This window comes from Apium graveolens, chromosome 4, assembly GCF_009905375.1.
Source record: "Apium graveolens cultivar Ventura chromosome 4, ASM990537v1, whole genome shotgun sequence".
NCBI lineage: Eukaryota > Viridiplantae > Streptophyta > Magnoliopsida > Apiales > Apiaceae > Apium > Apium graveolens.
In genome coordinates, this window is record NC_133650.1 from 239,181,879 (window position 1) to 239,206,168 (window position 24,290).

Sequence of the window (24,290 nt, forward strand, 5' to 3'; positions counted from 1 at the left end):
TTGTTGTGCTCAAGTGCTTTGGATTAGAATTCAGCTAATGGACTATGGCATATTGTTACACAAAATTCCAATTATATGTGATAATACTAGTGCTATTTCAATTATGGCTAATCCATTTTAGAACAAAGCATATTGATGTTAGGTACCATTTTATTAGAGAAAATGCTGCAAATGGTACTATTGAGCTTATTTTTGTTCCAACTAGAAAAACAATTAGCTGACATTTTCACTAAACCTTTGGATGAAGCAACTTTTACTAGACTTGCTGGTGAAATTGGAATGTTAAATTCTTCATCCTAAAGGCAAGAACTCAGCAAATGTGTTGCAGCAGATTAATTTCTAGTGAATCAAAATTAATTTGATTTAATTGGAAATTAAATGGAATATGAGTTATAAATATTTCATAATTCTCTGTATATTTATTTTTCAAAATTCAAAATTTTAGCTTGGAATTTTTCAAATTCTAAGAAAACTGTCAGGTGTTAATTTACATTTTCAGTATGTGAACTTAACACAAGACAAAATCAAAAAGAACAGAAGTATTCAGAGAACTGAGTTCTCGATAAGTCTAACTGACTTCTCGATAAGTCATTCTGAGACTTCTCAATGGAGTTCTCGATAAGTCATTTTTCTGACTTCTAGAAGGACTTCTCGACAAGTCTTATTTTGATTTCTCGATAAGTCATTGTAGAGATCTCGATATATGTTAACTCATAGAATTTTCTACAAGTATACATTTTAGACTTATCGACAACCTAGAATTGAAATAATTTAAATCCATAAATTATTTCAGTAAAATACTTTTGATATAAAATCATTCTAATTTTATTTTAACTTATTCAAATAAAAATTGGAAAATTCAGTCCATTCAGGACAGACTGAGTATTTATTTGACATCTCGATAAGTCATTATCTAGTTCTCGATAAGAGTCAGTAAAGTGATATATCGATATGTATCTATTCTCACATGTGACTTCTCGATAAGCAAATCCTAAATATTTATTTTTACTTCTCGATAAGTCATTTACCTTTTACTATAAATAATCAGACTTCTCGACATAAACCACTTTACGCCTTCGAAATCTCTAAGTGACTTAGTTTCTGCAAATCCAAACCGTTTTCTCTCATTTCAAACTCTTTCTCTCTAATTTTTCTTACCCACTCAAATTCAAACACTTATAATGGCATCAAACACAGTTAGAGCTTTTATCCCAAAAGAGGGCACCAACTATCTTGCATTTTATAGATGCAGACCAAGCTCCTGACAGCTTCAAGAGCTTTGTGAAGTTCCTTTCTGAAACATACTTTGCAAGTGCTCTAACTGCAAATCCAATTATGTATTTGGATGTTTTCAGTGACTTTTGGAACTCTGCTGTGATGAGGACAGTAGTGCATGAGAACCAAGTTATTTCCATGGTGCTTAACTGTTCCATTCAAGGCCAACATGTGGAATTTTCTGAGAATGATATCAATTTGGCTTTGGGCATCCCTACTGACAACCTTGTGGAGGTCCCAACTCAAGATGAGCTAGATGAGTTCATGGACTTCATTAACTATAGTGAAAGGATCGACTTGGCAAACCTAAACAGGAAGTATTTAAGGAGAGAATGGTCTTTCCTGTTTGACTCAATTGTAAGGCCTTCACCTACAGGCAGACAGGGTATAACAATATCTCAAGTGTTGTTCAAAAGCTGGTGTTAAGATCATAATTATTTATGATGTCTTTGGAATAAGAATGGTTAATGTGATTCACCACTTTATAAGTTAATAGTTTTGAATCAAGTACAAGCTAATAGGCCCTTTATTTTGTGGCTCTTCTGTCTATTCTGTTTATCTGTAATTATGTGTAATGTTAAAACTAATACTATAATTTACAATGCATGTATCCATTTCTCAAGTTTTATTCATGATCTATTTTAGTACCATAGAATAGAAAATAAAGATCAAGTAGTAATTATTTAATTAATATAATATAATTTAATTATTGATATTTAATTCCACAAGAAAATAGATTTCCTTTTTTCTAAAATTTCAGATATAATTAGTAAATTTATCTGTTTAATTATTTATATTTGTGTAATTATATATCCTTTCGATATTCGAAATTATATGATGTCTCAATTTGTTCCAAAAAAACCCAATAATGAGTTTTTAAAATTTATCTTCTTTCTTGAGAATTAAAGCAAATAGCTCTGTATCTTGCAAGTCTCTATATTTAATTCTATAAATTCTGTTTAAATATAGAGAACATGTTTTCGAGAAGCAATTCACACATAGTGGCAAATTTTCAGGCAACTGCTTGAGTTGTTATTTTTTTTTGTTTATGTGATTCATAGTTGTAATTACTCTTTTCTTTGTTACATCTTTACCAGCTTCATGAAGCATTACAGATGCAAATAGGAATACACAAGAGGTTGGGTGATCAAAATGAGGTTCCATTTATGTGCTTCAATACACCTGGTAGAAAAAAATCAAGAACTAATACTTTTAAATGTATATATTATTAAGGTCAAAGAGAATCTGAAGGTGAAAGTTGGAGCACAGGGGAGCTTCCTTGAGAGAATTGTTAAGGAGTATAAAAGCAGGTCAAATAATAATGTAAAGCCTTGCAAGTCTTTAGTCTTTTTCACCCATTCCATTTCGATACCGTCTTGATTTTAATAATTGCCTTGTTTTGATTTGAAAGACAACAGATGTAAGTATTGGATTTCAGTTCATTGTAATAACAATATTACTCACAAAGACATATATTAGTTTTTGTTCTTTTTATTTTTGCTCGGAACATTTCTCTGGATCAATTTTTTATATATAAAACCACTGTGTACTCTGTTTATAGCTATTTTTAGAACAAAGTTGTTACATAACATATCTTACAACATTGAAGTTTAATAAAAGCGTTGTGTGAAAGAAAATATGGCAATGGTTTGTAAAATGGTTCTTAAATTGATATATACTTAAACCGATGTTATGTATACTTTCAAACAACATTTTTGGACTACAACATAGACAACAATTTTGTTATATTGTTTTTAACAATGGTTCTTAAATTGATATATACATAAACCTTTGTATGTCGCATTCCATAAAATAATTCTTCTAAATTGACTGTTGTTTGTGACAAACTAGGATACTTAATTATGATTAAAACTATTGTTGAACAATTATCTTGATAACACTTCAATAAAAGATACTTTTGTATGAGGAGGACTATAACAAAAGTTTGAAAAAAATAAAAATTATTGTTTTATAAGTCCTCTATAAAACCATTATGAATATCATATTAGAACAAATGTTTTATTTATAGAACTGTTGTTATTAAGATTTCAGACAATGGTCATATTCAGTAGGTCATTGTGTCTTTTGTATTGTAACATGTGTTAGAGAACCGTTGTGAAGTCTTTTTCTAACAAGTGCTAAAACCACCGTTGTCTGGTATTCTGTAACACGAGTGTTGGATAGACAACGGAAACTATACATGTCATACAACAGTGCAAAATTTTTGTATGATTGCTTATTTCTTGTAGTGCCAAGATCAACCACAGGAGAGTCACCTTTTTTGCTAACTTATGGGTATGAGGCTATGGTTCCCGTAGAAGTAGGAGCTGGATCTCTGCGAAGGGATTTATTCATTGAGGAAGATGCAAAAATTAATCAAAGGCTCCACCTGGATTTGATGGATGAAGCTAGGATGAATTCTCAGTTGAAGCTTGCTGCATATCAGCAAAAAATTGCAAGCTATTTCAGTAAGAAAGTGATGTCTGTGCCCTATAAGGTGGGAGATCTTGTGTTGCGAAAAGTCATGCAGAATACTAAAATAGCTCAGCATGGGGTGCTTAGAGCTAATTGGGAAGGACCATACAAGGTCAAGGCTATACTTTGGAAGGGGACCTATCGCTTGGAAGATTTGGGTGGCCAACTCATTCCCCGATCTTGGAATGCAGAGCACTTGCGGAAGTATTATCAGTAGGGTGTGGCTTTGGCCCCTCGTTTTTATGATTGATTCCTATGTTATAGACTAGTAGCAAATAAATTCCTCCTAGCCTAGGGGGTAGTATACATGACTACGATCCTTGGAACTAGATGAAGGATAAATGTTTTAAATTATTTCCCCACAGAGCATAGTAGCCCTGGGACTGGTGTAATTTTCACACTAGAGCGCATTCTCAATAAAAGAAAAAAGTTATTTCAAAATTACTTTGTTTACTTGGCATACATACTGTAAGAGAAAGTTAGGGTGTGCCCTAATAAAGAAATACCTTAATAGTAAAGGAAAATCTATTTATAATACACAAACTATGTCCATGATGTGATACAACAGTTGAATTCCATATACATGAAGGGACGCGCACTCTAAATCAGAAATCGTAAAAATCTCTTAATTAAAATCTGCTAAGACCATAGGCGCGTCCTATGGAAAAGTATGCCAAGGCGCGCCCTTGGAAACTCTCATAATTGCTCTTGGAAAATGTCTATGCGAGAATGATCAAAAATATTACTTTTAGATCAAATATTTATAATGGATAGTATAATTAGCGCGCCATGTATATAACAGTGTCTCAACTATACTTACATGGGAAGTGTATAAGATCCCAACCTGTAGGGCGTGCCCTGATCAAAGAGGTACTTAAATACTTATAGGATTCTTAACAAAATTCTATGTGCAAGTAATACGAAGTATTTTTTTCAGAAAGTCCTAGGAAAATGCCATATAAAGAAATAAAGGGACACTTTGTGTTTTAGGCTTAATAATGAAGGTACTAGATGTTTGACACATGAAGAAACAAATAACAGGAACATGTATCAGTTAAAATCAAAGGGAGAGAAGCAAAATAGATAGTCTTCAAACTTTGCACAACATTAAAAGAGGGCTAACTCCTCAAAGTATTAAGGAAATTAGTTCAGATGCAATTTAAACATAGCAATAAATCAGGGCGCGTCCTGAGAATCATCAGTTGAAGGGATTGACTGGAGAGGAACTGAGAGATCAACCTCAGGCGCGTCCTTGGAGGGTTCCTCGGTGGGCACGCCCTCTTCTTCCTCCAAACCAAGCTCAACCCTCTTCTCTCGAATTTCTCTTGCAAACTCTCTCTTGAACTCTTCCATTTCAGCGACAGTTTCCTCACCAAACTTCTCAAAGATGTACTCAGGATCATTCGCCACGAATCCAATCCTGTAGAAGTGGAAACCATTAGCGAAAGAATCATCTGTTATAATCCTTATCTCCTTCATCCCACCATTCTTATCCTGATCTTCGAGGTGCTCTATCCTCGCTTTTGCCTCGGCCAAATCTAGGTGGAGAGATTCAGCTTTCTTGTTGGCTATTTCAAGCTGAGAAGTTACATTTGTCACCTCACCCTTGAGAAAAGAAATCTCAGAGTCCTTGGCTTTGATATCCTTGGAATGGAGAGAGTCTTTGTCTTTTAGAGTATCCTGCAAGATATTATTATCACCCTGTAGCCTTTCCAGGCGTGCCCTCTCCTCTAAAAATTTATCCACAGCTTGAGTAGAGTGGGCCATGAGCTGGCAGGAGGCTTTCGCTGAAGCTCTGATAGACTCTTCCAGACTCATTGCCTGCCACTTCTTAACCTCTTCATCAGATACATAGAGGGCCCCTACAGGGCCAAAGGTGTTAAGTGCAGAAGGGTGAGAAGGCGTGCCTTGTGTCCGAGGCTTCTTGGACGCACCCTGTTGCTCGGTTAAGTCTACCACAATCCTTTTTACAGGAATAGGTTGAGAAATAAGAGGAGTAGGAGTTGGAATATGGATTTTGGATACATCTTTCTTTGGAGGTTTAGACTTGGGCTTTTTATTAGGGCGCGCCCCAAAGGATTTGGAAATCCTGGGAGGAGCCATTTCTGCATAAGACATGAAGTCGATTATGTAAACGTAGCAAAAAGGCACGCCTATAAGATAAGGCGCGCCCAAGCAAGATTAAAGTTGCTATTAAAAGGCACGATACATGTGTTCATGATATGCAGAGGGAAAAGCGGTAAGTAGAAATGCATGCAAGTACGAAGCGTTCTAGGTGAAATATGCCATATGCAAATAAAAGAAAATAAAGGTAACATTAAGGTAAAAGTATCTATATGATGTGCCCTTAAGCAAAAAGGCGTTCCTTCATAAAATGCTATCACTATTCAAACCTATGGGAGGTTCACTTTGGGTAACACTGTCTTCATGTTCTTCTTCATCTTCTTCCTCGTCACTATCGATTTCTATAACACGGGTAAGGGGAACGCCTTTCCAAGACTCTGTATATCTACGTTTTGTCCCAACACAGCCAGATAGAATACCAACTCGCAATAAATTGGATTCAGTGACAAGTATTTTTAAATTCCACCTCTTTGCAGCAATTTTATGAATGGCCTCCGCCCTTTCCTTTGGCGCGCCTTTGAGATCCCGCACGGTGGGCTTGTCTGGTACAGATAGGAAAAATGACATATAAAAAAAATAGGTAAGGCGCACCCTTAATTGGATCTGTGTTAAACTGGATTCTGATTCTGGGAACATCATATAAATAAAAAAAATTTATTTCCATCCTTTTACATGGCTGACTTTCCGGGATGAGAAGCCTTTCTTGTTGTGATGTTTGTCCACAATCAAGTAGTAGTAGCCATGATCAGACTTTCTAAGGCTGAAGAAGTGACTGACTTCCTCCATGGTAAATGCAGGGAATTCCAAGTTTGTGTACATGATGTACAGAGCTAGGACAAGCTTATAACTGTTGGGGGATAGTTGGAGAGAAGCTAAGTCATACAGTTCAATTACATCCCTCAAGTAGGGATGAAGAGGAACGCCCACACCAAGGGATACCAGCTTTGAACTAGTAACCATCCTTGGGATTCTGAAATTCCTGCCATAGTTGAAGAGGCGGAGGCGCATTATGCTTAGAGGGCACGCCCATATCCCCTCCATATCATAATACTCCATCAACCATTCTAGTTGCTCATCTAAACAATTGGATGAAAGCCCCATATAGAATAGCTTCCCTTGTTCCTTTCTGAAATGTTTCTTCATGGCCTCTGTGCAAACTTCATACTTGCTCCAGTCGAAGTCCAGCTCACTATCAGAAACCTCCTAATGTTCGAAAGAACTGGGGGAAGGTTCAGGGGAATTAGAGAACTGGTAGGTATCTTCATCAAAGATGTTTGCCTCATCCCTAATAGACTTATCATCAGATGCGCCCTCCGAGTTAGGGGAAGTGGGCGCGCATTATGATTGTTGTGGAGAAAGGCTTGGAGAAATAGCTCTATAAGAAACTTTTGATGGGCTTGCATCAATGTTGACCCCTGCTTCAATGTTTCCATACCTATTTGCATTTAGTTCCTCGAGCCAATCATCTAGATCCATGTTCATAGGAGTTGGTGACCTTTCCTTGTAAACTAATTTTTGTTTTCATTTTCGTTGAACCAAAGGGAGATTATCTAAAGAGTCGGTTGGTGATTCTGCCATGAAATTGCTTTCTTTGGATTCTTTAATAAAGCCCGCCTCTTGTCTTAAAAATTCAGGAGTCCTGTGAGCGTCTGGATGGTTTGGGCAGAAAGAGCTAGGAGGGGGATAATAGATTCCTAGCTTGGGGCAAAAGTCCTTGAATGGATGAAAGGGGGATGGCGCGCCCTCACCTTCCACTTGTCAAGAAAAGCAAAAAACATTGAGGGTGCGTCCAGTTCAGAAAGAAGAAAAAGAGAATAGGAATGGTAAATAGCAAAATGCATATGTTGGGAGGCTAGCATGCCCCATTCAGAAGTTATATATGTTGGTTTGGGCTAAAAATCATCTATCGTAATAATCTTTAAAGGCGCGCCCTGCGCTAAGATGGCGCCCCAATGAAATTTTTGTTTGTTATAATACAATAAGAAAGTTATTTAAAAGAAAAAGGGGATATGCGCGTCCTAACAAGGGTGGGACCCATATATTCTGTTACAAAGATTAAATGATGCAGTATAGTGAGATTAAGGGATAAGGTGCGCCTTGATATGGGAAGGTACGTCTAAAGCTTACAATCTAAGTACACTATTGATAGATAAAAGGGATGGCGCGCCCCTAAATAAATTTTGCAATATACGCGCTCTAAACCCAAATTGGGCATGGAATAATAACGTTTGGAATTCTCTAAAACATAAGATTGAAATTCAAAATCCCGAAATTATGGGTTTATCCATATATATACAGATATATATACACGGATACATACATATTAAGGATATTTATAATCAAGAATATAAACAAATTATATGGAATACACTGCAATCTACTCAATAAAACTCAAAAATGAAAGGAGTTTTGTGTACCTTTTTTGATGAGGAAATCGACCGGAAAGAAACTTGAAACTGGCAAAAAACACCGACTGATTCCGAGAGGAATGAAATCCGATTGTCGTCGGGAGTGTTTTTCTGAGAAGAAGAAAAGAAGAGTAAAGTAAAAAAGTAAAAGTGACTGCTTGTATTTATAGGTAAAAAGGACAGTTGTCGGTCCCATCAATCATGTCCATCACGTCTATCACGATTCCCGAAATAAAAGGAACCGTTTTAAAAACCATTCAAATTACGAGGACACGTTTTCATGAAGGCACGCCCTATTTGATTGTCACAGCAATTTAAAATTTTGAATATAAAAAGATTAGAACTTGAAAAGGCACGCCCTGTTAAAGACGTGTCCTATAAAAATATATTGATAAATAAGTTTATGCAAATTTTGATAAAGGTAAGTAAAAATATTAATCCCATTTCCAATGACATATGGAATTTGGGGGTAGTTGTTATGCCTGAAATTTGGTATAAACCCTACTTTGAGTCAAAGTCAGATAATGTGGTTGAAATTTAGATGTGTACGCCTAAGATTTAGGAATTAACAAAGCCAGTTTCCTTAAATATTAAAGTCAGAAGGCGCACCCCTAATCTAGACGGGAAGGCGCACCCCGGATCTGTATGAGTGGCTTGATAACCATTTATTTGGAAGATCTAGCTAATCCTTTTTTTTCAGAAGAAGGCGTGCCCTCATATGGGGGATGCGCGCCCTTGGAATAAAGAGGGAGTTTGTTTGGTCCTTTGAGGAATTATAGGGCGCGCCCTATAGAAAGAAGTAAATCAATGAAGAATTGGCTTGACTGCTTGAACAGGTTTTCTAGAGGACTCAAGGAAGATGGAGATGATTATTACTAACATATTTGTTGCAGGTACTCTATTGAAGAACTCCTTCCTGCAATGCAACCACAAGAAGGCGGTGTCCGTGGTCAGAGACTTCCAGGGGTATGACTGGACGGAAGGCCTCCTCCTGTAGTCAATGAGTGTCCTCATTGGGGATGTGGGGTAAATTCTGGTGTTTGCTTTGGGAGCTCTGTCTCTGTTGTCAACGAGTGTCCTCGTTGGGAGACTTCGGAGTATTTTGCACTTTGCACCCAAAAGTTTGGGATCACTTGTTCTGTAATCTGGTAGGGGCTCCTTATCCGGGGGACAAGGATGCGTCCAATACTTGGGGTGAACCACGGTTATACCTGCGTCCACGGACTAGAGAAACAGCTGGTAGCGGAGGGTTATCCTTGGCCAGGTAGATGCCTTATCAGTGAATTCTCGAAGTCGTGGACGAGTCTTGGACCTTTGTGGTTGGGCCTTATCGGCGGACATTCCTAAAAGTAGTAGAAGACGGTTTCTAGTAGGATTCCCACTGGGCCTCGGGACAAGAGATTTAAGCCCATTAGGTGTTGTTCCCAAGAACTACATTGGCTTGATTTCCTATAAATAAAGATACGTAGGCAAATTGTAAGGGGTCAGAAGCGAGAGCGCAAAGGAGCCACCACTAATTTTAAGCAATCTCAGCCACCAATAATCACCACCACCAAATACTGTTCATACTTCCCGACGAACACTGTTCATAAAATTCGACGATTGCCGTTCACGTTTTCCGATAAAGAATCACTGTTACAGATTTTGTTTCAGAATACGAATCTCAAATTTTGTTGCTCCCAAATTCTCCGTCAACGTGGACTGATGAATTATATGCCCTCTTTTGTGAGCTATATAATGTCGAGGTTATCGAGGGTACAAAGGTGATCGCAACTTAAACAAATAAGAGTGGAATCCGGCTAATCGAGAATTGAGAAAACAAAGATGAGATGTGTATTACACTATTAAACAATTAAAGAATCACTAGGATCCAAAGAAAGCTGATTACCAATTACGAAGGATAATAAAATTCTGGGAGATCAGCTTGGGATGGAATGAATACTAAGACGAGCGAAGCACCCACTTCCACTTGATATTTTATTTCTATTTTCTAATCTTTTTCATTTTTGATTATAATTTTTGTCTTCAATAAAAAGACAGATTAATATTTATAGTTTAGGATTTTCAAAAAAAAACATCTATAATTTAGGCTTTCTAAATTTAAAATAAGTTTGATATAATATTTATATAACTTTTTATTATATTTGCATAAAAGTAAAATAATAAAAAAATTCAGAATAATTTATTTTACTTCTCCTTCTTAATGAATTATATATATATATATATATATATTTATTATAGATAACCCGCAGCCGCTATCTTTCGGATGCGCATTTTATATAAATTCTATATTTTGTATAAAGTAAAATCAGAATAAATTACATGCCTGTTACGTATATAATAATAATAATAATAATAATAATAAAATAATAATAATAATAACAATAATAATAATTTTACGGCGCAAGTATAAAAAATATTAGACATAGAAAACAAATAGAAATTAAATAAAGATCTGATCTTACGAATCTGAATCTGTCAATTTGGCCTGGAATGGAAATAGTAGAAGAAGCGTTGACCATCCTCTATAACGGTAGGATAATGTCAAATCTTATTACGAATCCACATGACAAGTGGAGGCAGAACTATATAAATAGACACAGTTATATATTTGCAGTATGAATTATGATCCATTCCATTATGATACATACTGAAAGTAAGCACATAAATTTGATTTCAGAAAAAGTAACGTCTAGTTTCGCAGCGTTGTGCACAAAATTTAATTCGCATATAAACTTTACCAGCATTTTTAACACATTTTTGGTGAAATGATTTTCCATCCGTCAACCAATAACCTGGTAGTAAAATAAATAAATCCAAATTAACTAGTACTAATATTTTGTCAATACATTTACAAAAGCTCTCATCAACCAAACAATTTTAATGTGATTGAATTGCAGACCCTCATGTACAAGGCAACAAACGACAAATATAGGAAACAATGATGCGGTACTTAAAACCCGATGATTGATTTTTGACCTTAAATCTTTAAGTTGATTTTCCCGATTATTGTTTTTTTTTACCACATAATACCTATATACTCACTTCTCAAGCAAAATAGTTAAAAAATCAAAACAGAAAAGTGAAAGATTTGTCGAGAAAAGATGACATTTGGTTCTCATCTTATTCCGGTCAATTTTTTTTAATAGTTGCAACACATATCCCAAACTGCAAATTCATTTACCTCTTTTTAAAAAAAGTCAAGATTTTGAACCACTGTGATATTCCGATCTCAATAAGTACACAAACAGATACATGCGATATGCGAAGATCAAAAAGGCAAATGCAAGTGAGGTTCTTGTGATAAAAAAATTGCTTGTAATAAATGTATAAATTGTTTAATGACAAATACTTAAATCTTTTAAACGGTTCTCAAATTTTGATGTGACAATATGTATATTTAGTAATTTTTAAATAATCAAATGGGACCTCGCGTATATATACATATGTGTATAAATTATAATATGATAAACGTCACCGCATCTCTTATTTTTTCCCTTATAATATTTTAAATTTAATTATTAATTATGTTTATAAGGAGTGTGTTAAGAATCTTACACAATTACATTTTGCAATAATTTTAATTGATTTAGACTGACGAGGTATAATTACTGACACTATAATAATACAAATTGGAAATTAGAATGCCAATTTGTTATTTAAATTAATAACTTAATACTCTCTCCGTCCCGACCAATTATTTATGTTTAATTTAAGTACGGAAATTAAGAAATATATATAAAGTAATGAAAAAGAGAAAGAAAAGTAGATAAAGGGGTGAGAACAATTGATTTTTAATGTATAAAAAAGAGATAGTGGAGTAAAAGTAGCATGAAATGAGAAGAAAATTAGGAAAGTGGTGGGACCTATTGACTATTTTTGTTAAGTTTTGAAATATAAAGACATCTAAAAAATAAAATATAAAGAAATAGTTGGTGTTGTAGATCTCACTAACAAATATAGCAACATAGAAGCAAGTGTATAAATAATTTAACAAGTTTAGGTCAAGACCACAATTAACAAAACAAAACATGCAGGTAAACAAAATCAGTAACTGAAATAACGTAGAGAGAAAGAAAGATGTACCCGAAACCATAGCTTTTAACAGTGAATGAAATACAGGTTCACAGATACAAAATGCCAAGAAAAATGATCACAGCTGAGTCACCAGGCCTTGCTCGAAGTCCTGACTGCTCTTGAAGAGAATATTGCCCCTACCTGCTGCGTTTGGGATGCGCACAATATCTCCACCAGGATAAAACAGCTCGGAGTTTATGTTAACAGCAGCAACAAAAGCTCCACTTCGACCAGCACCTCAGTTGCCGGAAAATATCAGCACTTCAGGACTTGTGGGAGAGAAATGCAGAGAGGTTGAAGAGAAGAGAAGAGAATGTAGTGTGTTCTCTTTTTATTCATTCAGTTTAGCCTCTATTTATAGGAGAGGAAAAATGAAACTGTCCACACACTTAAATGAAAAAAAAACAAAACTGATCAGATTTTGAATTCATTAATGAAAAAATCAAAACTGATCAGCTTTTGAATTTAAATTATTTATAACAGCTTTTCACATTAACACCCACATTATTATCAGAACTTAAGTTAAGTTCTGATTTGATTCATCAGTACTTAAGTTCTGATTCTGATATCAGAACTTAGTTCTGATTTTATTCATCAGTTCTTAAGTTCTGATATCAGAACTTGTTACATATCAGATTATTTGCAGGTTCAATATACTTAGATAGACTAAGCCCACTAACAAAGTGACTTAGCCTAATCAGTACCCTGCCCAATAATCCAGTCATCGATAAATAAATTCGAATTAAAATAATTCTCAAATAAATAAGATCCTCGCCCAGGTCGCCTCGCGTACGCGAGACGCCGAGACATTCGCCCAAATCGCCCTTCGATCCAGTCCGGGGCGGGGCGCGCGTGTGTGTGTGCGCGCGTGAAGCACACAACAACACAATGGACCATCACACACCTTAGTAGTTGTATACTACTCATGTGGGTAATACCATATAAAGCACACACCCTCCTTTATTTATTTCAATGTGGGACAAATATTCTCAAATTTTTTCAAGTTTTTCCAAGCTACTTTCAACTCTCATTTCATATGGATTTCATTAAGAAAATTCTTAAAACCATACATGAAAATTTAAGTTCAAATATCATTGAACAATTTCCAATCATTAGATTTTAGGATTAACATCAAGAACATAATTAAATTAAATTCTAAAATCCTAATTTTCTAACAGTTGGAACATTGACATATTTTATTTCAGGGCCCATGGAAGCATCCAGGACTAAAGTTTAATTAAACCTTTTGATCGGCCCTTACTGAACTATATAGAATTAAAATCACAGCTTAAACATGTATTATGAGGCTGAGGGGGCAGTATTAAGTTTTGTTATTATGCAAGTAAATGACATGACAACTTGGATATTACAACACAACACATCCCATCCTTAACAAAAGCCCCAGTCAGAAGCTTTACTGGATCATCCTCCACTTTTCATACTTACAACTCATATACTTTTACTAATTATCTTTAGATTTACGTTTAGAACCAATCTTCTTTCTCCAAAAGCCTGACCACCCCCATTGTTTCAAATCCCAAGATTTTAGTTCTTTTTTTTAATATAGCCCAGAAAAGATGTTCAAGTCCTCTAGATGGAGAAATGACAAACACAAGATCAAAGCTGTTTTTGAGTTGCAGTTTCAAGCTACTCAGGTACATATCACACACACACAGAGAGAGAGCATTTATGTACATTTATTTATTGATATATGTATATGTATACAAAATATAATGTGGGTTTTTGGTTGTCGATTTGCTATTTCAGGTGCCAAATTTTAAAGGCAAAAAGAAAGTGATGATATCTATAGTACCAGAAAGTGTTGGAAAGCCTACAATAAAATTGCCCAAGACTTCAATTGTAGATGGTATTTGTTTGTGGGAATGCCCTGTTTATGAAACTATCAAGTTAATTAAAGATTCAAGTACTGGGATCTATAAAGATAATGTTTATCATTTCATTGTCTCTACAGTAAGATTTTGTTTCATTTTTGTTGTAAAGTTTGGATCTTTATATGATTGGATTGTAATATGGTTTAAGTTTTCTGTAGGGTTCTTCGAAATCGGGTTATTTAGGTGAGGCCTCACTTGATTTTGCGGAATTTGCAGAGGCTACTCAGCCATTGATGGTTTCTTTGCCTCTTAGTTTTACGGATTCGGGTGCTTGTTTGAATGTAAGTATCCTTCTTGAGTACATTGTCGTTAATGTTGTTATACACTTTGGCCATGTTTGTTTCATGGGATTATAATCCCGGATAATAATCCGGGGATAACTAATCCCATCAAAATTAGTTCTATGGATTAAATAATCCTATCCTAAGTTTGTTTGAAAGGATTAAAACTTTATCGTATGTTTGTTTTGTGGGATAGTACTTGGGATTGGAATATAGTCCTTTAAATTTTCCAATCCTATGTTTGTTTCATATGGGATAACAATGAAGGGGATTATAATCTTTTAAAAAATGACTTGTAGGAGGGGATAAAACAATACCTCCTCCCACCAAGCATTAGATGGGATTATAATCCTATCCTCTACTCCAACAAAACAAACATGAGATAGGATAATTTAAAGGATTATAATCCTTGGATAACCCTTCACTATTTTTTTACAAAACAAACATAGGATTGGAAAATTTAAAGGACTATAATGATATCCCCTACTTAATACCATTAAACAAACATGGCCTTTGGGATAGTACATCTTATTGGCTGTGAATTCATTAATAATGCAAGTGTAAGGCGTAATAAGAATAAAAACAAAACACCCCTTATGGATAGTTATGTTTTTGTACAGATTGGCATTCGGAAGATGCAGGAAAATGACGAAAAGAGGTGAATATTCACCTACTTTTTCGATTATATTTGCTTAGAAATTTTCAATGCTACATATTATAAGCTATTTGCATTTTTGATTTAAAGTTCTAGAGATGGTGGACAGAATGAAGATCCAAAAAGCTTGAAAAGTCAACTGGTTGATCCATTTGAAGATAGCGGCCTTGATTTCCTTGAAGTAAGGCTTCCTATTAGTAACTTTTCTACACATTGTTATAAGTCTTGTAGGTTATTCGGAAGTGGATTATTAAAATTTTACTTGTGTTCAGGATGACGATTTAAAAACTTCACCTGAAACTGAGCGGAGTATTAGCTTTAATGATCGTCGATCTGACAAGACAGATAATGCTGGAAATGTTATGCCCGTGAGATGGAATTCTCTGCCACCAAGGAGGACGGAAAATGGGTTGCCAAAAGATAAACAAGTGCATCAGCCATTCAACACTGATTGGTCGGTAGGCTCAGCTTCTGATCGAAGTTTGGCTGAATTTACAAGCAGCCCAGGGGAGACTTTTACTAGAGACAGGTCGCTAGACGCACCAAAGAATTCTGTTGAATGGTTGAAAAATGAGGTCCATATGTTGGAAAGACAGGCCGAATTATCAGAACTGGAATTGCAATCTCTCAGGAAACAAATTGCAAAAGAAGGAAAAAAGGGACAGGACTTGTCAATACAAGTTGTCGGTCTTAAAGAGGAGAATGCTGCACTTAAAAAACAATGTGAACAGATTAAGTCCTCCAAGGGAGAAGTAGAGACTAAAGATGTTTGGGACCAGCCAGAAGATATGATGCAACGGCTTAGACGCGAAAAAGACTTGAACAAAAAATTGCGCTCGCAACTTTACGAGACTGAAGACTCAAACTCTGAACTGATTCTTGTGGTGAATGACCTTAACCAAAAGCTGGAACAAAAGAGTGCGGAAGTTATTCATCTTTCTAACAGAGTTAAGGCTATGAAAAATGTTAAAGAAAATGCTTCAGAAACTTCCACTTCTGATACAGATCTGGATACAGATGAGCAAGCACGAAGACAGACTAATAATGGGGATAATAAAGCAAAGGAAGAACTTTTGAAGCGAATTTCCGACCTGTGTGGGGAAATTGAGGTGTACAAGAAAGATAAAGAAGAACTAAATTTGCATGTGGAAGCTCTTGTTTTGGACAATGATACCATAAACAAGGAAAAACAAGATATCTCAACAAAGTTGGAGCAAAATCAGATACTGCATGCCAAGATTCAAAGTGAATATTCAGAATCTTTGGCCATCATAGAAGACTTTAAAGTCCAGATGGATATTTTAGAGAAGAAAATCAATAAGCAGGACTATGAATTCTCGAAATCCTTGGATACAATAGAAGAACTTGAGTCCATGGTGAAGAATTTAGAGGAACAATTAGAGAAACAAGCACGAGAATTCGAAGATGATCTTGAAGCTGTGACTGAAGCCAAAGTTAAGCAGGAGCAGCGAGCCATTCGAGCGGAAGAGGCCTTGAGAAAAACAAGGTGGAGTAATGCTAGTTCTACTGAGCGACTTCAAGAAGAATTCAAAAAACTTTCCCTCGATTTGACATCCAAATTAGATGAAACTGAGAGAATCTCCAAGAGAACTGCTGCTGAAGCTGATGATTTACGTTTACAAAAAAGTGTATTGGAGAAGATGCTCGAAAAAGCTGAGGGAGATCTTGGACTGTTGAAAGATGAGTATGAAGGCAAGGTCCATGAACTTTCAAACGAAATTAATCTGCAAACAAAACAAATAGAGAAGATGTCGCGACAACTTGAAGCTAAGCACAACGAATTAGCTAGTATTCAGAAACACGAGGCAAGTCAGGAAATATTGAGTAAGCAAAGAGAGAAAGTAGAGAAGGAACTTGCTTTGTCAGCAAAGACAGTTGACTATTTGAAGGAGGAAGTAACTACCCTTAAAACATTGAAAGATGAAAAGGAAGTTTTAGTTGAGTCCCTGCAGTCAGAAATGGAAAACCAAAGCATTCAGTATAAGGAGTTAAAACAATGTATGCTTCAGATCGACTTGGAGAAAGAAAGTTTAAGGAAACAACTTTCTGAATTAGAGGGTCAATTGAAGAAGAAAGACGAGGTTATCAGCGGCTTGGACAAAAAAATACAGAGTAACAGCGAACATGTTGCCACAAGAGGAAGGACTTTTAAAGGTGCAATACCAGAGAAAGCGAAATCTCACGAGGTACGTTTTCCATTCTGAACATACGTCATAACATGGTAAGATTGGGTATAGAAAAAAAATGGTAAAAAAATTATATACTAGGAAATTGTTTCTTTTTTACGAGTCCTTACTTTCCCAAATACTTTCAACGGGCTTGATCAACATGAAGTGAAGCTATATAGCTCTATAAAGTGAAGTTTATGGTAATTTGGAAGCTTGATTGTTCTTATCATAGGTGTTGTTACTTTATATCAGACAACTGTGTAATTTTCTTTTAACACAACGTTTTCGGTCTCGGTGCGATACACGTCTCTCGTAGTTCTGCAAATGCACGTAGTACACTGCAATGAGAATTTTATGGGATGTATCTCAGGAATAAAAATGAACGACAAAATATATAACAGATAACATCTAATTGATAAGAATGCAGGCAAAAATCTAACAGAAAACTCTATAAAGCAGTTTATGAAAATAGACTCTTTAAAATTCTCTGAGCATATGATATGTTTATGATGACTTCTCATAGATCATTACTGCATGTAGCAAATATGGAGCTCTTACAAAATTTAATGTACAGGATAATAGACACGCTGTGCAAACAAGACCTTCAGCAGCCAGGCAATCTGAACCTGTGAAAAGGTAAGCATGATTGTGCTGACTTAACCTACCTCACTTATTGTCGTTCATATTAATTGTGCTCGTATGCTTTCATTCTAACTAATAAATGGTTCACGTGATTTGATTTTTTTTTGTTAATGTTTTTACAGCGGCGCAAAAAAACCATCAGATAAAAAGTCAAATCGTGATGCTAGTAATGATTTTTCTATTCAATCCTTATCAAGTGAAGTTGCATTACTAAATGAAAGAAATAAAAACATGGAAGAAGAACTGAGAGAAATGCAAGACAAATACTCAGAGATTAGTCTCAAGTTTGCGGAGGTAGAAGGTGAAAGGCAACAACTTGTTATGTCACTTCGTAATCTCAAGAATGGTAAGAAGATGTAGCATTCACAACACAAATGGGTGCCTTGAAGTATAATTTTAAAAAAAGTCTGGGTGAAGCTTCAGGTAAAGAGAATTTATACTGGTATTTGTTTTACAGAATGAATGCCACATAAATTTGCCAATTTGACCATTTTATATAGGGAAAACGATCCCCTGACAATGTGTGATATGCAAATATCAGTTAAATAGTTTAGTGAATTAGGTGTTGATAATAATTTAGCTGAAGCGCCTAAATTTGCCTAAATTTTTAACAGAGTGTTGCATATTTACTACTTCGCAAGTGAACATGCATGCATATAAAGGTGGAGAGGGGGATTGTATCATTTATTTGTTTGTATATATAGTAATGAATTTGAATGGTTACAGGCATAAATCATTTTGAAGCCATTTAGTGAATTGTTTTCCCATTTAGTATACATGATGTATACTTTGTAATTCTGTGTGTATCTATAGCATAACTTGTATTCTTTCTGGGTAGTTTACGTAGTTTATACAAGGAGATAATACTCATGACGACCTTGTGATGGAAGAAGGATGGAAATGAGTCTTTGCTATTAGGCTATCCCTATATCCTCACACATAGCTTTCTACTTGCGCTAGATAGAAAGTATCTTGGAGAAACTCAGTTTTTGCTTATTGCATTCGAGTTTTTCTTAAAGAATTGAGTGGAACTTCAAAGCCCTAGACTTTGAAGTGTTTTTTATTTCTCTAAGCTAAACTAAAGTTAAAGTAAACCAAAGAAGTTCTCAAGTTGGGTGGCATTGTTCAAAACAATCAGTATTATTTAATCATGTTCAAGTGTATTAGTGTACATCAAACTGAAGAAAATCATAACTCTAGAAGTGCTGCAATCAGAATCAATAAAGAAAGACATTCAAGCCAATATGATCAGTAACAGCGGCCCTTATCTACAGCCATCATCTCAGTAGCATAGCAAGCATCTTACATGTGAACGAGCTTGCAAATTGTAACGTGCTTTATTTTGGTGTTCGTGAATTTTATGAAGTTCAATATTCTGCCGCCTTGCATACTTGCCAGATGTATGCCCCTTCTTGATTTCAAGTATATTTTTTGAGTGAGTTTATGTACTTGAACATTTTCCATTGTCGAACCCAAAACTTGTAATTACAGAAAATAAACACTTATTACTTGAAGTATTCTTTTACTCTCAAATTTCAGGCATTTTAAGTTCATTGAACATGTAAAACATAACCAAAGTTCATGGATATATAAAATTTGAACTTTAAACCAAATCAATATATATCCCCTTGTGAGAAAATAAGATGTACGCAAATTTTATATCTTCAATCGACATTGATGGTTTTGGTAAAGACGAGATTCATGTATATCAGTATATATATAATGTACTTATTAAATCTCATACAGTAGTTATAATATGGGCAATGGATGAAGCAAACTTATGTAGAGGATGGCAATGATTTCATTTCTTTTCTTCTTGTTTTTTCTCAGCAGGCTTCTCATCCTTCTTCTCTTCTTTCTTCTCCTCTTTCTTCTCCTCTTTCTTTTCTTCTTTCTTCTCTTCTTTCTTCTCCTCTTTAGCTGGCCCAACAGATATTATATCAACCTTCCCAACTTTCTTCAACTTTTTTACCACTGCCACCGAATCCATTTCTCCGATCACTGTTATTTTCTGCTCTTTTAAGTCCGTTGTTATCGAATCCACTCCTATATATCCAAACAAACAACACCAACATATATATGTTAAATAGTCCAAATTCGATGAGAGTAATCCTATAGTCGGACAAGACTTGCGTTTAAATTCAGTACACCATACAATGATATGGTGCATAGAAGCATATGGTTGGGCATACCATAGATATCAGCAGCAGCTTCAATGGCTTTCTGCTTTGTCTTCTCATCAGTCATGGTTAAAAGCTTCAATACGACTTTCTGCTACAAGTGCAGAGCAACAAAAAATAAACATAAAATAATATTGTCATATGGCATATATGTTATAAATAAATATGTGAATCAAGAACACAGCAGGTGAAGGTAGTGATGAATAGTAGGCATACATACCTGAGCCATTTAGAGATTTGAGTATGCAAAACGAACTTGGACCTTGAACAAACAAAGGTAGAGGAAAAATAATGCCTGCTACAAATATTTTAGAGTATCCTATATATCTATAGAGGTAAGAATGTGGGTACACGATGATCCGCATACATTTATAGTCCAATCTGCATTTATATACATGCTGATATCGTACTCCTTTATCAACATATATCAACTCTCACTTAATATATACAGTAATACATATATACAACTTAAAATGTTGAAATATTATCAAATAAAACAAAAATCACTTTAAATTCGTGCTAGTCTTGAAGCCTTTTTAAGGTTAGAAGAGGCGATCCTCACCCCTAAAGATATAACATGTGATTTATTAAACTTGGTAATTTGTAAAAAAAAACATACACCACAAAAGTACAAAAGGCAGTATATACTTTTGTATGTATTAGCTTGTGTAGAACGCGGGGCAGTCATATTCATGGCAAAATAATTGACAAAATGGAGTACAGATAGTTGGTTTGCCAATGCGATGGAGTACCATTGATGGCCCCAAATCAATGGACTAGTTTGCAAGGCAAACGATGTGGTTGGTCAAGTTTGGTGGTTCATGTCTGCTCAACTTTATCACCCTCTTTTTTTTGTGTGTTTTATAATTTATTTTGGTATTTTGTATTGTGTGATAAATACTTTTTTAACTTAATAAATGTTAAAAAAAAACCAAGTTATGATAATATAACACAAAGTATACAGTATATAGCTCATATCAAGCTTTGATGTCATCAACCATGATACATTCCTCCCTCTCAACAAGAGCTTTTTGACATGATAGAGCAAAAACTTTGAATTTATAAATTATATGGCAAATACAAGCTACAAAATCTGCAAATCCTTGTAAGCATGCATAATCTCATTGGGCTAACTCACAGGAAATTAGCAAATATAACCTAACTGGCTAGCTACCGACCCAATCCACCTGTATAAGCATTTCGGTCTACGAAATCAGACAACTTAAATATTGTCATAGTATTAAAAAACGCCAACCACACTGTGTAATCGTGGCTGAAACCGGTCCGACTTGTGTTATTAGCAAGGACTCGTGGTATTCCGCATTCGCTAGGCGCCGTGGACTAATAGATCAGGATATCAACCCGACATTTTTGACATTAATATTAATCATTATTATCAGAAACTGTGGAAAGAGAATTACAATCTCCAGGCTTGAAATTTAGTTCTTAATAACAAATGATGGCTATAGGACCTTTATGATAAGGTAAATATTGTGTTCTACTGCCTGCTCTGCTCTGTTCAATCAAGGTAATGTTCTTTAGGTACTCAACTATGCATTAGATAGATGAATCACCAACTAATCTTTCTGTATATAATTATGGGTGTGCTACGTTGCTGAACATGTGTATTCCAAATTTCCAATACATTTTAGGCTAATATGAAAACTAAAAAACATATACCCTTGTGTCAACTATTTGTACAATTAAAAATATAGTACTCCTACTTGTGTAGATGGAATCCAGCTACCCAAGCACCACAAAATATTTTTAAACGCCATCACAACAAACATCAATAATGCTATATATTGAAAACTGGCACATGTAATGCCTATCCATAATGCATACTGTGCAGTGTAATTTGGATGTGTAAACGTTTTTTAAAGCAATAAGTATGTTTGATAGCGGAGGCTTGTTTCTCATGTTCACACACATGCTTCCGTTAAAACTCTAATTCTCAACTAATTTTTCGAAATAAAAATTCTCAGATTTTCATTCCCAAGAGAATACAAATATTCACTAGAATAGTAGAATGCAATAACAGAGATAGCACGTAGGTGGCTCATTAACACAAAATACTAAAGATCGCAATGCATCCCTCATTTTTAATAATACATCCAAACCATATGACAAAATTACTCTGCACGTACGATCACATTATAGTGCAAGCATGAGGATTCTCGTCGCTAAATAGTGAAGCAACAGCTTCGTCAGATGCCACAGCCACAGAATAAACGGATGGGGTCTGAAAGAAAGAATGTACACCACCAGGGGCAACATTTCTTGATGTGTCATAGTAATGGTTGGCGATATGAGTTGGGTACTTGTAAAATGATGCAAAATGTGTGTATCCTCCAGGATATGGCCATGGCTCAGCTGCTTTTCCAGAGCGTTTGATAGCCTTGAGCACCTTCTTTTCTTCTAGGGCATAACCTCTTACTGTAATTTTTTGAGTGTCCATATCAATTTCAACATCTTCCACACCTAGATATTGCGGAGAAATGTTACACTTGAGTTGATGGATTTTTAATCAAGTGCTACTGTTGTTAAGCAACTTCCAGTAGTCACACAACATTATATTTTCCATTTAGCTACTGTATTTTTACATGTAACAGTTTTTTTCCAACTCAATTTTTGTAACAATTGACATTTGTGCCAGGCTCATAATGGGCTGACAAAAAGAGAAAGATTTTTGGGCTCAAATATGGATTTCGGAAAAAGAAGGACAAAAATTGAAAAGCTTGTGGGCCAAAACTTTTGCTTTATAGGATGGTGGTTGCTAGCCCCAGCCCGATGATATTTAGAATTTACAGCAATCAACAATCATCATACTCCACAAAAAGAGCTTTCTAAAACTGAAACATCCTCTGATTTCTTTTCCCTCATAAGTTTCACAAAGAAACAAACATTACTTAACAAAAAAATAGAAAAAACTCACAGACGCTGTATTTGAAGTTCTTTTTCCTCCATATTAGATTCATTTCTATACCTTTAGCCACCAAAAAATGAATCGCTACATTACTCATAGGAATTTAAAATAAAGGAAATTTATTACTTGTATGACTAAGATGACTACTGCTAGTCCTTTTAAAATATGAAAATGAAAATGAAAGACTCCCAGTCCAGTGTAGTAGTTTGCCTTAAAGCACAAAAAATATAGCACATCTAGCACCATTACTTTAAGTTTCCTTAACAGACAGTCCATTTGTAATAATACCAAAAATATAAATGAAATGGCTTAGAGGTTACCTTTGAGTTTGAGTAGAGCTTTTCGTAGCTTAGTAGCACATCCTTCACAATCCAGATTTGGAACCCTTACCTCCACACCCTGCACCCATACAATGCATGTATATTTCATCCATAAATATATTTTGTTGAGATATACATTATTACATGCACACAATGAATTAGATGTAAATATATATTGAGAGAGATAGAAGGAGAGACTTACAGACATAGTTTTGCTGCTCAAAATGTAATTGATATGTTGGAGAGTGGGAGGTCTGGTCAAAGATAATACTGGGAGAGTGCTTCTCACTCTCTTTGAACATACACACTACTAAAAAAACAACAAATTTTCTAGTATATTTGGATTAGACTTGGAGAATATTTATATAGCAAGCTTTAGCTTTTTATAGAACGTTGAGTTTTGAAATTCGAAAACAAAATGACTTCACGCGTGGACTTGGTAACTGTAACCTTTTCCCCACTCTTTGTCTAATCCAGTGTTATGTCTCCTTCTCTTGTGCTAAATACTGTTCAAGCTTGCTTTGTGTCTGCTCCTAGAGGCAAATGTGTGTATAACATATATTTAACAGAAGATGGTCCAGGCAACATAATTTGATTCTCCGGTGCTAGGTGGAAATTGATCCTTGTGCTATAAAGAAGATAATTTGATTTACTTTTTTGAAATTAGGTTTCAATATATAAAAATCTTAATTTCTTTTACAAGTATTTATGTAAGGTATTATAAATTGAGTAGCATGCAATAAGAGACTACATTTATAAAAAAAGATGATGAAATTTCAAACAAATACATATTTTATATAAAATCTTGATTAGAAAATATTCAATATCTGCCTACAAATTATAAAT

General features: G+C 35.0%; 3 protein-coding genes across 4 annotated transcripts; 1 reads left to right on the forward strand and 2 right to left on the reverse strand.

Annotated features, from left to right (window-relative positions):
- The first annotated feature begins 13,691 nt into the window (after positions 1–13,691).
- On the forward strand, positions 13,692–18,813 carry LOC141720722 (uncharacterized). The gene is made up of 8 exons (XM_074523315.1): positions 13,692–14,014; positions 14,127–14,330; positions 14,410–14,532; positions 15,153–15,190; positions 15,278–15,368; positions 15,460–17,394; positions 17,951–18,012; positions 18,141–18,813. The coding sequence occupies exons 1-8, from the start codon at positions 13,937–13,939 to the stop codon at positions 18,376–18,378; spliced, it is 2,769 nt and encodes a 922-aa protein (XP_074379416.1). The 5' UTR covers positions 13,692–13,936; the 3' UTR covers positions 18,379–18,813.
- A 793-nt stretch (positions 18,814–19,606) lies between these two features.
- Positions 19,607–20,761, reverse strand: LOC141720723 (heavy metal-associated isoprenylated plant protein 39-like). Of its 2 annotated transcripts, none has more exons than XM_074523316.1 (3): positions 20,419–20,761; positions 20,211–20,292; positions 19,607–20,064 (listed from the first exon to the last, which is right to left on the reverse strand). In XM_074523316.1, the coding sequence occupies exons 1-3, from the start codon at positions 20,425–20,427 to the stop codon at positions 19,820–19,822; spliced, it is 336 nt and encodes a 111-aa protein (XP_074379417.1). In that variant the 5' UTR covers positions 20,428–20,761; the 3' UTR covers positions 19,607–19,819. The 2 variants fall into 2 exon arrangements, with proteins under 2 accessions (XP_074379417.1, XP_074379418.1); XM_074523317.1 differs by having other exon boundaries at positions 20,211–20,289; positions 20,419–20,759.
- A 1,341-nt stretch (positions 20,762–22,102) lies between these two features.
- LOC141717070 (heavy metal-associated isoprenylated plant protein 31) lies at positions 22,103–23,803 on the reverse strand. Its single transcript, XM_074519187.1, has 3 exons — positions 23,647–23,803; positions 23,445–23,523; positions 22,103–22,679 (listed from the first exon to the last, which is right to left on the reverse strand). Exons 1-3 carry the CDS (start codon positions 23,650–23,652, stop codon positions 22,348–22,350), a joined length of 417 nt encoding a protein of 138 aa, XP_074375288.1. The 5' UTR covers positions 23,653–23,803; the 3' UTR covers positions 22,103–22,347.
- Positions 23,804–24,290: the final 487 nt, after the last annotated feature.

Bases quoted from the DNA above. Each gene is read 5' to 3' on its own strand.
- LOC141717070 (XM_074519187.1), bottom strand. The intron at 22,680-23,444 runs GTAACCTCTAAG...CGCAATATCTAG, and splicing joins AGCTCTACTCAAACTCAAAG to GTGTGGAAGATGTTGAAATT.
- LOC141720722 (XM_074523315.1), top strand. From the start codon at position 13,937: ATGTTCAAGTCCTCTAGATGGAGAAATGACAAACACAAGATCAAAGCT. The intron at 14,533-15,152 runs GTAAGTATCCTT...GTTTTTGTACAG, and splicing joins ATTCGGGTGCTTGTTTGAAT to ATTGGCATTCGGAAGATGCA. The intron at 15,191-15,277 runs GTGAATATTCAC...TTTGATTTAAAG, and splicing joins CAGGAAAATGACGAAAAGAG to TTCTAGAGATGGTGGACAGA.
- LOC141720723 (XM_074523316.1), bottom strand. The intron at 20,065-20,210 runs GTATGCCCAACC...TTGGATATATAG, and splicing joins AGCTGCTGCTGATATCTATG to GAGTGGATTCGATAACAACG.